Below are 16950 nucleotides of genomic sequence, written 5' to 3' on the forward strand. Positions count from 1 at the left end.
AGAAATGTGACCAGGGAAGCTGTAGCCCAAGCTAGTGTCTTAACACCAGTCACTTAACTCATGAACACCTGAGCACTGGGCAGGCTTGAGGGAGTAAGCAAAAGTGGTTGAATCTGAGTTTCTAGCCTGGGGATGTTTCGGTGAAGCATATATATTTGGGACAGGAAGAAAAAACGAGCAGGAAAGATGGTGGGGTTGTATCCACCAAGGGGCTGGGCTGACTTGTTTTGGTCAGAGTTAACCGTCTTTGTGTTTCTCAGTGGAATGAAATGTTTTCCAAATTTGGACAAGGCTGAGTAGCCAATGGGCTGCTGCAGTGAGTCCTCTGCAAATGAGCTCAAGCAAAGTTTATTGTTTACTGTGTCCTGGGCATGTGAGCAGGGCACACAGTGCCTCCCTTTGTGGATGCCACAGACATTCCACAGAAGAACCAATGTCAGAGCTGTGCTGGAGGACAGGGTGCCAGTAAAACTCCAACAAGTACGTGGATGGGGCACGTATGGGGATGAGCAGGTGGGCTAGGGTTCCTCTGGGGAAGGTCACATTAGGCAAGAATGAGTCGTTAAGGGGTTTGGGGGATGAGAAAGAGAGAGAGAGAGAATGAGAGAGCAAGATCATACAATGACTTGTGAGAAGGCCCGAGGCTTCGGAACGGAGGAAGTCACTGGAGGAACTAACTCAGGCCAGTGAGGGACAACTGGCAGAGTGATGGAAAGAGGTCGGAGAGGAAGCTGTGCCCTGGGAATCACAGACAAGAGGTTTATAGGGGGATCCCTTGAACAGATAAGGCAGATCTGACTTGAGAGGATCATGACCTTGGAAGGAAAATGAACTTGAGGAGGTCAGGCTGGAGGTGGGCAGGGGACACTCATGGGGAAGCAGGGACACCCTGCTTGGGCCAGGGGAGAAATGGGGGTGGCCAGGAACTAGGTCCTGGCCACAGATATGGATTTGAGAAAAGTCTTGAACATTTCTGGTGCATTGGAGGTAGACTGGGTGGGAACATGGACTGTGTAGTGGAATGACCCTCCAGTTTCTGGCAGATGTAACTGAGTGAACCAAGGTGTCCTGCTGAGATGGGAACATACAGGTAGGGAGGGGCTGGAGGAAGCCCCAGTGCTCCAGGGTTTTCCTTCAGAGACCATAACATCCATCTTTCCTAGGGCACACTGCAGCCTGGCAGGGAGGGGACTGAATGGTGTATCCAGGCCATGCATACTTGTAAAATACTAACAAGCCACAGGGTGCTGCCCATTCAGCTTGGGCAGGGCCAGAGTCCTGGAACTGGTCCTGGAAGCTCCTGATGCCCAGTAGTAACCTCTCTGTTGCCACACCTATGTGGTCTCCGGGTGAAGAAAAGCAAAGCAGCTACACCAGGGGCTTTTCAAAGACTCTTGCCTGTTGGTATTCACCAACTGTCATGAGTAGTCTCAGTAGTGAACAGCCATGCATAGGGCTAGGTATTAGTCTTGGCTGTGCCATACACACTCTCTGCTTATGGTTTAGAAGTTAGCCAACCTGGAGAGTAGCAGTTGTTCATCATACTAATGCTGAGTCTGTACCTCTGTGTGACTCCCTGCAGGGTGGGTCACTGTACCTGGACCTGCCCTGTTTCTGTGGCTCTGATCATGTTGCTTCCTTACTGATAACTGGGGTACACCATCCAGAGGGCAGGGCAGAGTCTGCTGGGATTGTTTTTTGTAAGCTTTCACTTTCAAATGGTGCAGGAGACAGAGAAGGGTCGATTCTCCTGTTTGGGAGTGCTCTCTGGGGGCCCAGGACCCTGTTTGGGCTCAGACTCCTGTAACCTGTTCAGGTTCTGCTTCCCCACTCATCTGGGAACCACCTGCCTCTCAGGCAAGAAGACCCTATGGCACCCAACGTTGGAATTGGAAGCAGGTTTTGGGGCTCAGAGCAGCTAACTGCAAGTGCAATCTCTGAGAGCAGATTTGGGGTCTGCTGAGATCTCACACTACTGAGTTAGAGACATTCCAGAAGTCTCAGCTTTCTAAGCAGGTAAGTTGGTTCTGAAGATGCTTTTGGCCAATAAAAGGAAAGGTGGGAGCAGCTGGCTTTGAGGAAGTGGCTGAGCTTGTGGTGAGGGTGGTGGTGCTGGGTAATAATGAGGCTCTGAGAAGACCCAGGACAAATACAGTGATGCCTGCACTTCATTCACTTACTGACATTTGTGTAGCACTACATCCCTGCATGTTGGGGTGAGATCCTGTTACTATCCCCATTTGACATTGAGGAAACTGAGGCAGAACAGGTCAATAAACTAGCCTAAGCTGGTTGCCTAGAGAGTGGCTGAATCTGGAGAAGTCAGCAGTCACCTCCAGAATCTGTTCTTCTCAGTACTATTTGCTGCCGGATCCCCACTCCACCCAGCAGTAGGTGGTTTGAAGCCCTTTTTTGTCTGACCAGGATGCATTTTATCGTTTCTGTGCTCTCTCTCTCCTGGGAGCCTCTTTTTTTTTTTTTTTTTTTTTTTTTTTAGTAGGCTTCACACCCTGTGCCAACGTGGGGCTTGAACTCATGACTTGTGATCAAGACCTGAGCTGCAATTAAGGGTCAGATATTTAACCGACTAAGCTACCCAGGCAGCCTCCTCCTGGATTCCTTTGTCCTGAGGCAGAAACTCCTCAGAGTTATAGAGGATGAGGATCAACTTTTCATAGGGAATTGATGGAGCCCTCTATTGGGAGTAAGGCCAGGTCCTTTGTCCTGAGCAACAACATGTGGGGGGAGGTGAGAGCTGAAATTTGGGTGAACTCAATAAGCAAAGGGCTTCAATACAGGATGCGTGTGGTGAGAACCTCAATGTCCTTGAGGAAGATGTCGTCTGACTCTCATGCTTCTGAGTGGTTCCCTGGTCATAATTAGGGGGCAGCAGAAGAACAGCACACAGGACCTGGCGGGTCCTTCATGGGCAGGGGCCTGAGTCTGGGCCCGTGTCCCTGGGCATCTCTGGTGGTCTGCGACTCATACAGACTTGGAGGAGGCCCTGTGCTAAGGCAGGAGGGTTCTGGTCCTATGAGCAGAGCAGTCTGCGAAAGCTTTCCGAGGGACTGGGAGGGCTTTCTTGGTACCAGGCTTGTGGGGGCCCCCAGCCCCATCAGCATAATGAGTCTTCTTGTTCTGGGGATTATTATCAGTCTTGAGCCCTTCTGTGTGTTCTGAGGCCCAGAGCTGTGGGCTGGCTCTCCTCATCTCTGTAGGTGTTCTCCTGCCTCCTGCCCTGTGTCTCCCCAGCCCTGAGGAAATGGACGATTGCTGCAGAGGCTCTTTGCTCTCCCCTCTCACCTCCCTGCTTCTCTTCTTCCAGTTGCCTGCTGGGGGGTCTGCAGGTAAGTGTGTCCTCATTCCCCTTCCTGCATCTCCCATGGGCGTGTGAGAGCCTCTGGGAGCCCTCCTGTGTCTCCATCAGGACATGGTAATTGGTGGAGGCCCTGGCTGTAGGAAAGGTCTGGTGATCCCCCAGCCGCTAGTTATAATTAAACATTTAAGAAGAGTCCCAGAACCAAATGCAACCTGGTGCAGCCACTCTAGAAGACAGTATGGAGGTTCCTCGAAACATTAACAGTAAAACCACCCGACAACTCAACAGTTGCACTGCTAGGTATTTATCCAAAGGAAACAAAGTGCTTATTAAAGGGGCACATGCACCCCAATGTTTATAATAGCACTATCAAGAATAGCCAAAGTATTGGAAAGAGCCCAAATGTCCATTGACTGATTAATGGATAAATAAGAAGCAGTATAGACGTACAATGGAATACTACTCGGTGAGCAAAAAGAATGAAATCTTGCCATTTGCAACAATGTGGATGGAACCTGAGGGTGTTATGCTAAGCGAGATGAGTCAGAGAGAGATGAATACCATATGATTTCACTCATCTGTAGAATTTAAGAAACAAAACAGCGGAGGGAAAGGAAAAGTAAGATAAAAACAGAGAGGGAGGCAAACCATTAGAGACTCTTAAATACAGAGAACAAACTGAGGACTGCTAGAGGAGAGGTGGGTAGGGGATGGGCTAAATGTGTGATGGGCATTAAGGAGGGCACTTGTTGGGATGAGCACTGGGTGTCATATACAAGTGATGAATCACTGGGTCCTACACTTGAAACCAATACTACACTGTATGTTAACTAATTTGAATGTAAATAAAATAAATTTTTTAAAAAAGGTAAAAGTCCCAGGACCATAAAATAAGGAAGGGGACCAAGACAGTTGTCTAATGAGGAGTTTATGTCTTACAAAGTAAAAAAAAATGTGAATTTCACTATGAAAAGTGTGAAAATAAATTTCTTTTATTTTTTGTTTGCTGGCTCTATTGGTATCTAAGTAGTTATTCGGTTATTAATTCATTACATTCCATAAATATTTACAGGATATGAAGTTTGTGTAAGGTGCTGATCTATGTACAAACCAGAGTCCCTGTCTCCACAGAGCTTACATTCTGGCAGGAGACAGCGAGTACTAACTACCTCCACTCCATGGAATCTATGTCTGTTAGAGGAGTGGACAGTATGGGAGAAGGAAGTAGAGCAAGGTGGGCAGTCAGCAGTGCAGGAGGGTGTGTGGGCGGGCAGCAGTGCTCCATAAGGTGGTCGGTGTAGGCAGTGAGATGGGAATGAACATGTGGAGTACCATCCTGTCCAGATCGCCAAGGAAAGAGGGTCCAGAGTGGGGAGCAGCCAGAGCAAAGCAGGCAGTGTGCCTGGGTGTTGAAGGAGCAGAGGAGGCACGTGTTGGGTGGAACAGAGTGAGCAAGAAAGAGAAACAAGAGTTGGATGTCAGAGAGCACTGAGGGATCATCCTTATTGGGCTTGCAGGTCACTTCGGGAACCAGAGAGGCATTGGAGGGCTTGGATAGAAAGGGGACATGGTTTTACTTGCAGGTTAAAAGGGTCACACAAATGGGGCCGGGAAGAGGATAGTCCCAGGGACACTAGTCACTGTCATTCCTCAGGTGAGACAGATAGTGACTCAGCCAAAGTCGAGTAGCACAGGAGATGAGAAGTCACTCTTTGGAGATCCAACAGGGTTCTTTCTGCAGAAGTGTCATGTCATGACGTGTCCACCACGTCTCAGAAGACCAAGGCCTGTGAAAAGTGGTGGTGATTTGGGTGCTTGTGTGATGGAGTGAGGGCAGGTTTTAATGGAAATAACTGTGGGCTGTAGTTTTTAATGCACACGTAATTCAGCAGAGGAGAAACACATGGGCAGAAATAATAAACTTCAACCAGTTTTCAGTCCTGTTCTAAGAGGAGCCAAGCTGGAGCTGTGATCTCAGAGTATGGTCCCTGGAACATCAGTCTCAGCATCCCTGGGAACCCCTTAGCAATGTGCATCGTTGGATCCACCCCAGATATACTGAGCCAGAAGCTCTGGGGGTGGAGCCCAGCTGTCAGTGTTTTACAAGCCTTCCTGGTGATTGTAATGCTTGTGGAAGGTTAGAACCCCTGAGTTAGAGAGTCCTTCATGGAGGGCTGGAAACCAGGAACACAGGCTGCTGAGGGAGTCTCTTTGATATCATTTCCGGGTTTCAAAGGTGTGGTAAGATGATCTTGTCCCAATTCAGAGTGGTCACAGCTCAGTCTGTCAGGTCAGAGCCTCCCACCTGCTACTCACCCCTGCCTGCCTGGGTCCCCCACCTGACAGTATGTGTTCCATGCCTCCCTACCTGTGTCTCTCCACTTTCTCACTCCTGTGTCTGTGTCCACAGAGGAGTTTGTGGTGATTGGCCCCTCGGACCCCATCGTGGCAGTGCTGGGTGGGAACGTCACGCTGCCCTGTCATGTGTCCCCAGCCATGGATGTGGAAAACATGGAGCTGCGGTGGTTCCGCTCCAAGTTCTCAGAAGCAGTGTTCATCTATGAAAACCAGCAGGAACAGAAAGAAGAGCAGCTGGCTCAGTACACAGGGCGGACCTCGCTGGTGAAGGACTTCCTCAGCCAGGGGGAGGCCACTGTGCGTATCCACAAGGTCCAGGCTTCCGACAACGGGCTGTATACCTGCTTCTTCAGAAAGGGAAGTTTCTATGAAGAGGCCAGTTTGGAGCTGATGGTGGCAGGTGAGTGGTTGATCTATATTTAGTGTCCTGAGTGTTGGAGTTGGGAGCGACCTCAGGGGCCAAGTGAATCAGTCCCCTCATTTTAGAAATGAAGAAAGGAGTGATTTTCACTTATTGCTTAGTTCAATAGGAATCCTTATAATTCTTTTTTTTATTTTTTAATGTTTATTTATTTATTTATTATATAATTTATTGTCTAATTGGTTTCCATACAACACCCAGTGCTCATCCCAACAGGTGCCCTCCTCAATGCCCATCACTCACTTAATTCTTTTTTTTTGTTGTTAGAAACATCATCAGTTTATTTCTTTTTTTAAATGTTTATTTATTTTTGAGAGAGAAAGAGACAGAATGCGAGTGGGTTGGGGCAGAGAGAGAGGGAGACACAGAATCTGAAGCAGGCTCCAGGCTCTGAGCTGTCAGCAAAGAGCCCGACACGGGGCTCCAACTCACGAGCTGCGAGATCATGACGTGACCTGAAGTCAGACGCTCAACCGACTGAGCCACCCAGGTGCCCCAATCATCAGTTTATTTTTAAGTTTTCTTTCATAAAAGAAAGTATTACGACTCGAGTATAATATCACATTTTTGTTAAATTGATGAAAAGTAAATCAGAAGTATTTCTTTTGATTTACAACTCTGTCATCAATGCATGCAAGTTCATGAGTACATTCTTTTAAAATTTTTCCTCTAAGGACTGGCTAATTATCTGTTACTCAACACCCCTTGCCCCCATTTTTGCATTAATTTGTCTGTCCTAACAATATACCAGTATCTTTTTTTCCCCACACTGAACTTTATTTATTTATGTATTTAATTATTTTTTTAATTTTTAAAAATTTACATCCAAATTAGTTAGCATATAGTACAACAATGATTTCAGGAGTAGATTCTTTAGTGCCTCTTACGCATTTAGCCCATCCCCCTCCCTCAACCCTTCCAGTAACCCTCAGTTTGTTCTCCATGTTTATGAGTCTCTTCTGTTTTGTCCCCCTCCCTGTTTTTATATTATTTTTGTTTCCCTTCCTTTATGTTCATCTGTTTTGTCTCTTAAAATCCTCATATGAGTGAAGTCATATGATTTTTGTCTTTCTCTGACTGACTAATTTCACTTAGCATAATACCCTCTAGTTCCATCCACGTACTTGCAGATGGCAAGATTTCATTCTTTTTGATTGCCGAGTAATACTCTATTGTATATATATACCACCTCTTTTTTATCCATTCATCCATCGATGAACAGTTGGGCTCTTTCCATACTTTGGCTAATGTTGTAAGTGCTGCTATAAACATGGGGGTGCATGTGTCCCTTTGAAACAGCACAACTGTATCCCTTGGATAAATGCCTAGTAGTTCAATTGCTGGGTCGTAAGGTAGTTCTATTTGTAGTTTTTTTGGGGAACCTTCATAGTATTTTCCAGAGTGGCTGCACCGGCTTGCATTCCCAACCTACTTAATTCTTTATACCCTTTTAAGATATATAGAATCCCTACTAAGTGCCAGGTCCCCTTCTGGGCACCTGAATACATCAGTGAACCAAATAGAGATCCCTGTCCTGCAGAGTTTATGTTAAAGACAGTAACTAGACAGACAGATGGGTTATAGAGGATGTTAGATGGTGGTGAGTAGAGACTTAGCTAAGTGGGTATCTGGGGGTGAGAGTTCCAAGCAGAGGAATACTCATGTGAAACAACCAAGGTTGGAGTGTGGCTGGTGTGTCTGGGCAGACAAGGAAGCCATGTGGTTGGTGAGACAGGTGGATGGGAGGTTGGTGAGAAGTGACAATCCTGGTCCACGGGCAGAGAGAAGGGATTGATCTTGAACAGTGCATGAGGAGTACACACTTGAGCAGGTACTTGAGTGAATCCAGAAAGTGTTCCAAAGAGCCCTGGTGGTTGATGAAGGGCACAGAGAGCATGGTGATTGTGGTTATGAGCAGTTCAACAGCTAACCAAATAGTCCTGGGGCTGGAGTGGCCCGGGTGGGAGAACTTGGGAAGAAGTGGTGAGGGGTTTTGAGGTTAGGGGCGATGCCAGACCATAGAAGGCTTTGTGTGGTGTATTACCGAGTTGGGAAGAAGAGCTGAGGAAATTTTAAACAGAGCAGTGAAGGGAGGTGTTTTTGGGAGGAGGTTTGCTTTGACAGCTGTGAGAGAGGGTACATAGAAGGTGAGCAAGACTGGAGAAAGACATGTAGTTACAGGGTGGGGACGATGGTTCCCTGAATTGATGTCAGAGCAGTGGGGTGGGAGAAGAGAAGGGGTTCCAGTGTCAGAGATGTTTGGAAAGTAGACCCAACTGAGTGGGTGGATTTGGGGAAGCAAAGAGTTTGGGGGTTGGAGAGAAGGGACTGGAGACTCCCAAGGTTTTTTTTTGTTTTGTTTTGTTTTAATTGTTGTTTGTTTGCATGTTTTTTGGCAATTTGTTGTTTAGTAGTAGTATTTAGAAGTAGTGCTATTTTGTGTTAGTTGTTGATTGCTGTCATAATGCTGTGCAACACAGACAGAAATCTCAGTTGCACATAGTAACAACCTTTTATTTACTGTTGAGCATTAGGGGAGTTCAGCTCACCTGAGCTGTGTTTGACAAATCTTAATGGTGCTTACTCATACATCTTAAGTGTAGGGGAAATATAATTAAACACAAAGTCTCCGAATCCAGAAATCGTCTTCACAAAGGTAGTAGGGAAAGAAAACATTTTTATTATGTTTATTATTATTATGTCATTAGCATTAACCAGTAAGTGATGTGCATCCCAGAGAATCTACCAAGGGGTTGCAAAGACAGAAGAAATCTCACCTTTTTACATAGCCATGCAGACGCAACTTGTTACATACATGTTCTCTGGATAGACAGTTACTAGCCCTCAAGTAAATGGACTTGACAGTATCATTTGTCATGGGCAGCACACCCTAAATGTACTTGGTAATTGGGGCGACCATCTATGTTAGCTGATTGGCTTTATCCCAAGGAAAAACAAATTCCCCAATCTTAAAAGTTAAAAAAAAAGCTTTTTATTTTTTTAAAAATTTTTTTTCAACGTTTTATTTTATTTTTGGGACAGAGGGAGACAGAGCATGAACGGGGGAGCGGCAGAGAGAGAGGGAGACACAGAATCAGAAACAGGCTCCAGGCTCCGAGCCATCAGCCCAGAGCCTGATGCGGGGCTCGAACTCACGGACCGCGAGATGGTGACCTGGCTGAAGTCGGATGCTTAACCGACTGCGCCACCCAGGCGCCCCCCCAAAAAAAAGCTTTTTAAATTCCAGTGTAGTTAACATGTAGTTTTATATAGTGGCTCAATATAGTGCAATATAGTGGTTCAACACTTCCTCCTGTTACTCAGTAGAGATTTCAACAGAAACTTGTCAGGCCAGGAGGGAGTGGCAGGATATATTCAGAGTACCTAAAGGAAAAAACATGCAGCAAGGCTGTCATTCAGAATGGAAGGAAAGATGAAGAGTTTTCCAGACAAATAAAAGTTAAAACAGTTTGTTTTTACCGCTTCTCCCATCTTTATGACAGGAAGTGGTTTTGCACTTGGGCCCTGGTCCCCAATGAGGTTAGGCTCCTACACTCCCCCAGTAACTGGGAGAGAGGGGTGCTGTCCACCTTGGTGTTAACAGTGCAGAAAGAGGGCTCCCAAGGTCTTGAGAAACACATTCCTGGATCACAACCCTGACAAAAGGCCTATGTAGTTTTCGCAGATGACGTATATACATTTCAAAGAGGAGAGAAAGCCCCCACAATCACAAATTTCCTCAAGTAAATGGCATAAGAAAAGGATGGGAAGGGACCTTACTTTCAACAGGGACAAGAAGCCTCTCCCTTTTAATATATTTTGTCCTGACAGTCGACCTTGACTGGGTTTACTCACACGGGTGAAGTTCATTGGGCTGTTGGCTGATCTAGGACAGCTTTGGCTGGAAGGACTGCTCTAGCCCAAGCATGTCCTTCCTGTGGCAGAGGGCAAGGCAATGGCACAAGTACTTTCCAACTCTGCTGGAGTCACATTCCCTGAACTCTCAGTGGCCCAGATAAGTCCCATGATGGAACCCGGAAGCAGAGTGTGAAGGCGTTAAATATATGCCTTCATAGGCAGAAGGTGAGCTGGATGTGAAACAGGCTTAAGGATTGGGAATATTTTCATCATCAGCCTATCACAGAGAAGCCAAATATGAATCAGTTCAGGGTTTGAGTTTGAAGCATCTGTGAGGAATCCTGGCAGAGCTAACATGTGGATATTAGCAGGGGGAGCTCAGGAAGTAGGTAAGGTTGTCAAGGATGGAAATGATTTACCACAGGGCAGTGAGTGTGCTAGCCGATGCCCTGGAGAGTGTGTGAGCTGAGAAGAGCAGAGAAGGATAGAACTTGGGATGAAATTCCTTTGTGTTACTCTGGGTGATGGACTTCCCAGCTTCATGGATGGGAGAAGAGCCCTGCCCTCTGCAGGTCCCCATGCTCCTTCCTTCTGTTCCCTGTGGCAGGACCCCTGCTCTAATCCTTGCAGAGACCACTCCCCAGGGAGCCCTGGAATGCAATGCTACACCAGAGTTGTGCAGAGGAAGGCTCTGCTGGCATCCCTGGATTCTGGAAGGCCTCCTTGAGCTCTCCAGCTTCTCTCTCACAGGTGTGGGCTCTGTCCCTCAAGTGCACATCACAGGGCCAGAGGAGGATGGGGTCCGAGTGGTGTGCACGGCCTCGGGATGGTTCCCAAAGCCCCAGATACAGTGGAGAGCTGCTAATGGGGAAAAGTTCCTGACATTCTCTGAGACCCATGCCCAAGACACTGAAGGGCTGTTCAGCGTGGAGTCTGCTCTGGTGGTGAGGGACAGCTCTTCAGGGAACATGACCTGCTCAGTCCTCAACCCCGTCCTGGACCAGAAGAAGGCGATGGCCATTTTCATCCCAGGTCAGCACTACTTCACATTCCCAGCAGGGCCAGAGGGAGTGGCCTAGGGTTTCTGTGAGTTTGGGCTGGGCTGCTCTGGTCTGTGCCGCTGATGGGGTCCCTGGCTGGCCACAGAGCCCTTCTTCCCCCAGGCCTCTCCCTGGAAGCCAGCTTTCATAGTGAGCCTCGTGGTGCTGATGCTCTCACTCCTTGGGGCTGCCTATTACATCAAGACAGAACATACTGTAAAGAGGCAGGAGATGCAGGAATGGGAGAGACTGCGAAGGGGCAAGGAGGAGGCCCGGCGGACAAAGGAGGAGGCATTGAAGGCCAGAGGTAAGGCAGGTCAGGAGCCAAGGCAGGCAAGTGTGGAAGGTGGTGCAGAGGACAAGCTGACAGCAAGGGGCTTGGCTGGAAGCAGGTGGCTGAACAGGTCCAGAGAGGACAGCTGGAGCTGTGGAGGCGGGTCTGGAGTTAGATCTTCAGGATACCGAGAAGTCCTTTTATGGGTTCTTTAGGTGCAGTCTTTCCTTTCTTAAGGATGGGAGTTCAGACTTATTTTTCGCTCTCTTTCAGATGAACTCCAAGAAGATCTCGGTAAATTCTGTTCTTTCCCCAGAAGTTCCTGAGTCCCCAGTCACTCTGGTTATTAGCTCACCAGTTTCCTGTGTTGTCTTTCAGGCAGGAGGAAATCCATTTACCTGGGTGGTGAGTGACTCTCCAGTTGTCTTTGGGTCTCCTGTCCTACCTAAGCTAAGGTGTCCCTTCTCCTTGTTTCAGGCACAGACATATGGACCCTTCCCTGGGACAGAAGTGGAAGCTGGTGGGGGGCAGGACCCTGCTCCATGGACTTTCCCTATCTGGGGTGCTATTTCCCACCCAGTGCTTGGGAACCTGGGGTGATGGTGGTCCCTGGAGTCTGTCACGCATCTTGGGTTTATTCCAGTGCCCATCTTCCCACCATCTTGCTAACTTTTTAGCCTTCAATGCAACTAGTTCTCATTCAAACTGGATGCTCTGAGATTTTGGTAAAGAAGCCATGTAAATAAATGGGGTCATTAAGTTTAGGAGTGTGTCCCCTCCATATAACACCATCCAGGGAGAGTCTTTTCTCTCCAGTTCCTGGAGGTGCTGGTCACAAAGTGATGGGTAGAGGACTGGGCAGACCATGGGTGGGAATGTGGTGGGGTTAGCTGTCAATGCTCCAGAACAGTGATGTGTTTTCTGAGAAAGTTTGGCCCTTTTTACCCCAGATCCCACCTAATCCCTGTCCTTAATTCATGTCCCCTTTTGTGTTCTTTCCCAAATATCTCTTTGCTGGAAAACATTGGATGTAATAATGATTTCTGTTTATAATTATGGAGTAATTTATATTTTATTCCCTAAAATATTTTCATAGAAGCAAAACTGAATGGAGATAGAATAAGAATATTTGAGGTTTTTAAGGCACAGGATACTAAATGGCTTTGCAAAAGGTCACACAGCTGCAGCAGGCTGGGGTGGAACTCAGCCTGCAATTCAGGCTTCCTGACCTGTGATCCAGGGAATTTCCCCCAATACCCTGTTGTCTGCACATTGCAGGAGGATATCTCCTCTCCAGCCTCCCTACTCTGTTGGGAGTGTCACCTGTAGTACAGAGAGGAGGCCAGGCCAGTAGATCAATGCTAAGCATTCTTGTTCTGGCTCATATTTCACTAGAGTGTGTCCCTTTTCAGGCTGGAGGAAGGCGCAGTTGTATGCAGGTGAGTAACTCAGTTTTCTGTGCCCTTAGCCCTTCAGCCTCAACTCTTCCCCCTTCTCTGTCAGTGGACCTCATACCAGGACAGGGTGGGTGTCCCTGTTCTCCTTGTCATGTTTGTCGTTTCCTTGTGAAGACTTCAGGGACTCTTCTGGGAAACACAGATCTGCCTCTATTCTGACATGTCTTCTACTGTAGGTCACTATTAGGCTTAGCAACTTCATCTGAACACACCTTGTTCAACTGATGCTTTTGCTGGAGCAGTGACGAAAGAGTGCTCATTTATAAGGACAGTTGGAACACAGTAATGGCTTTGTAGACCAGAAATTGCTGTCTCTAGAAGATTTCAGATATCATTCTTGCTTGCTTACGATTCAGGTATTCCTAAGGGGATCCTTGGTTCTGAATCCATTTTATCCTGAAATTCCTACATCTTGCAGATCTACTTTTGATTTTCCTGTTTTTGTCTTGGTCCCCTGGAATGGTGGTCATCATTTGTTTCCTCATGCTCCTTGTCCAAGTTGGGTTTCTTCCTCTAAACTTCCCTGCTTGCTGTGAAAGTAATTGCTTTAAATTGCCTGTTCTGAATCTGAGATCCAGAGCTTCCAGGATATTTATGGACTCCTGGTGGTGGGTCTGAGAGCTACCTGCAATTATATACAAAATCCTATGTGTATGTTTGTGTAACAGAGGAAGAACTTAAAAAGATTTTTTTTTTGAAAGAACTGTAACTTATAATTGTTCACAACCATTATCTCTCCTTTAGGAGAATTGCATGTTTACCTGATGGGCTTGTTACTGGTTTGATTTATCAGGGCAATGTGTGAAGATATGATAGGAGAAAGTTAGAGGAGTGAAAATTGTTTATCAGAAAGGTTGGGAACAAATCAGGGAAAGAAAAGCAGTGAGGAAGAGAGGAGATGAGAAGGGAGTAGAAATCCTGTGATTCCTCTTGGAGAGATTTTGGGTAGGTCAGAGTGGTGGAAGAGAGACCACAAATCATAATCACGGTGGTTTGAGTGTAAAGTACACGGAGGGTGTGCAAAGTTTTTGGGTGCACAAGAAGTAATAAACTCCCTGATACCTCTTTGAGAGATTTCTGAAAAGACTTACAGTATTTTGAGCAGTTTTGAAGTACTTTTCTGACTGAGTTTGCTTCTGATCTGAGACCATCTCAACCTTCCAGTAGCAGTTGGGGCAAGAGTGTGGTGAGGGGGATCCTAAAGCAGTGAAAGGTTATCCAGAACACCACTTAGCACCAGTGTGAGTTAAGAATCTGGGTCCTTTGAACCTGTGTGAGGTGTGTATGTGTGTGTGTGCATGCACGGGTGTTTGTCCCAGCTGTTTTGTTCATGATCATGGACATGGACTATGAGAGCAGAGAAGGGGGAGCCAGGGATGCAGGAGACCTGGGGCTAGATGTGTGAGGAAACCCCCTTAGAGAGTCTCACTGATTCTTGGGATTTAGTTATTAAAAATAAGGATCAAATAGTCTTCTTTTAGCATTCCCCCTTCTCTGATGGATTGAAGTGCATGTGTTTTAATGTATAACCTTGTATACCTTTTTATTTTGTAAGGACAGATACCATCACAGTAGAATAAATATTTGCATATTGATTGGCTCATAGCGTGAGGTGAACTAATGTCTGAAAGCATCATATTTAAAAATTGAAAAATAATTTTTCAGTGTCATGAATAAGGGGTCTAGGACATGACCATATTTGGGTACCTACCACGTGGGGTTTCTCCTGGTGATTTCGATCTCTCTGAGGAATTAAGGGGGGAAGCAGATGACTAGACCCGATATTTTTGATTTCCCCTTACATATAAGGATATTTTTCCTCCCAATAACCCACGAAAAGGGGAAACAAGTTCATAGTGTCTGTCCTTTCACTGGATGTATGTCTTTCCTGCTTGAACTTCTGTCTCTCCTTTCCTTGAAACCTCTCCATTGCCTTCTGACTAGGGACAATTTCTCTGATGCTGTGTCCTGAATTCTCCTCGCCCAGGGCTTGTAGTTGTCTTCCAAGTTCAGCTCTGCCAGGTTGTATGGTCTCTACCATGGCTTAGATTCAACCTCCAAGTTCAGTTTAATCAATTGTTTAGAAATAAATGGAGGCCTCAGAATTTTTTATCTCCCCAATTCTTCTCAAGAAAACCTAGCTTTCAGGATAGATGTGTGGCTAAGGATTCTTGAGAAAGCATAATATGATGGTGAAATCTGGGTCTAGAGCTTTCTTTTCAGGTTGTTATCCAGCCTCTCAGTGGTTAAGTTTTATAGCTTGGCTTTCATGGGAAGGCTGTAGCATGATGGCTGTGTGTGTGTGTGTGTGTGTGTGTGTGTGTGTGTGTAAAGAAATAAATGCTTCAGCTGAATGTTTCCAAATGATTTTCCAAAAGATATCGACACTGATATGTACAGTCTCCTCAAATCTCTGATTTGTTGTTACACTTGTGAAATATGGTTCTCTTGTAGACTGGCGGAAGGAGAAGTTCCAGGCCTGTGAGTTACTTCACATTCTTTCTGGGTACTCCTACTGCTGCCCCATGGCTTCTGATGTCTCCTTTAGCTTGCTGTGGTGATACAAATGCTGGCACCATCAACGGTTGTGCAGTGGGATGGGCAGTGAAAGTCACATAGCTGAGCTTAGTGGATGTGACTGATGTTGGATTCTAAATAGATATCTTTCAGTCCTAGAGTCCAGACTAGTCCTCAAGTTCCCTGTGACGCATCTAACCCTCAGATCAGTCTTACGCTTACTTCTCCTGCTTGGAGAGCTGTGTACTTGAGTCAGAAGACTCTCATCTCAGGAGGCTTAGCCCTTCCCATATGCAACTAGGTGTCTGAGGGTGGTGCTGGCGGTGGTGGTTGTGTGCCCTTGTTATGGGGCAGGGGAAGGTCTTGCATGATTGGCAACTCTCTCTGCAGTGTCTGTCACTCTGGATCCAGCGTCTGCACATCACCACCTTGCTGTCTCTGGTGGACAGACTAGTGTGACCTTGGAGGACACAACTGTGGACCCAGGAGGACCCTGTAGCATCTTGGGCCAGGAGGCCATCACATCAGGGCGCTGTTACTGGGAGGTGGAGATCAGGAATGGAAACAGAAGCGAGTGGGGTCTGGGGGTCTGTAGGGGAGATGTGGAGAGGAAAGACTGGTACAGAGAACACCCAGAAAACGGGTTCTGGGTTCTGGGGTGGTACGGAGGTAAATTCTGTGCCCTTCTCCTCCCTGAGCTTCAGGAAATCCGTGATGAAGTTCCCCACAGGGTGGGTGTTTTCTTAGACCTCAAAGAAGGGGATGTTTCCTTCTATAACATGACTCATGGATCTCACATTTTTTCCTTCCCTCTAACTTCCTCCACTGGGACTCTGTTTCCATACTTCATGATTAAGTCAGGGGATGTGTCCCTGACCATCTGCTCTGTGGTGGGTGTGCCTACAGAGACCCCTGTGCCCCTTAACAATCCTCCTTCTTCTTTGGAGGAACCTGTAAGCCTCTCAGGGGATGAGTTCAGCTCAGGCTGTGCTGTTGATGGTGCTCTCCCAGGGGCCGGCTCTCCATTACTCCCTGATGGCCCTGAGGCTATGTGACCATAGGACCCCAGACTCCTTATGGTGGCTCTTTCTGGAGCTTCACATTCCTTGAGACAAAAGCCTCTGAGGTTAGTCCTGGATGACTTGGTGTCTTGCCCTCTTGCTTTGGATGCAGTCTCCTGGGGTATGGCTATGAGAACAGTCAGTTCATGCCTTATACTCAGGCAGCAGAAGATAATAGTTGACTGAGCTTGTTTGGGGTAGGCTGAATTTAACTATTGGAAGTAATGTTTCTTTTGGTAATGAAAATTATTTCAGTCTTTATTCTGCTTGGATATGAAGGAGATGAGGGCTGAATGACTGCAGAATTAAAAGGTGTATATTTTATCCAACTTGATTTGTGCAGATGAACCCAGAGGCTATGGGTGGGTCACCAGTTCTATTTTGGGAAATGTGCACTCTGATTAGAGACACTGGCCATCCAAAAATTTCTGGAGAAATGAATGGCTGATTGATGTTCAAGAGGAAAGCAGTCTAATATTCTACTGTATACCTCCTATTCTGGGATGGTGGAAGCACACTTATCTTACCAACCTTAATCAATGTCTGTTATTCCGTGAAATACCAGTGCTTTGTTAATTCAGGAATTAAGAAGAAGGATCTGGTTCTTCTTGTGTGTCAACTCCAGTTGGAAAGAAGAGAACTACT

At 46.6% G+C, this 16950-nt stretch overlaps 1 protein-coding gene across 1 annotated transcript; it reads left to right on the forward strand.

The window, feature by feature from the left end:
• Positions 1-276: 276 nt before the first annotated feature.
• On the forward strand, positions 277-16299 carry LOC147580863 (butyrophilin-like protein 1). Its single transcript, XM_086706510.1, has 11 exons — positions 277-480; positions 1817-2016; positions 3219-3347; positions 5730-6077; positions 10707-10988; positions 11103-11303; positions 11544-11564; positions 11649-11675; positions 12683-12709; positions 15182-15208; positions 15635-16299. Exons 3-11 carry the CDS (start codon positions 3263-3265, stop codon positions 16297-16299), a joined length of 1683 nt encoding a protein of 560 aa, XP_086562636.1. The 5' UTR covers positions 277-480; positions 1817-2016; positions 3219-3262.
• The last annotated feature ends 651 nt before the right edge of the window (positions 16300-16950 follow it).

This window comes from Puma concolor, chromosome B2, assembly GCF_028749965.1.
Source record: "Puma concolor isolate L17-30 chromosome B2, mPumCon1.1.hap2, whole genome shotgun sequence".
Classification (NCBI taxonomy): Eukaryota; Metazoa; Chordata; class Mammalia; order Carnivora; family Felidae; genus Puma; species Puma concolor.

What these genes read in the sequence shown, in the direction of transcription:
- LOC147580863 (XM_086706510.1), top strand. Translation starts at nt 3,263, where the DNA reads ATGGACGATTGCTGCAGAGGCTCTTTGCTCTCCCCTCTCACCTCCCTG. An exon ending in GATGGCCATTTTCATCCCAG is followed by an intron (nt 10,989 to 11,102) that starts GTCAGCACTACT and finishes GGCTGGCCACAG; the next exon opens with AGCCCTTCTTCCCCCAGGCC. An exon ending in GAAGGAGAAGTTCCAGGCCT is followed by an intron (nt 15,209 to 15,634) that starts GTGAGTTACTTC and finishes CTCTCTCTGCAG; the next exon opens with TGTCTGTCACTCTGGATCCA.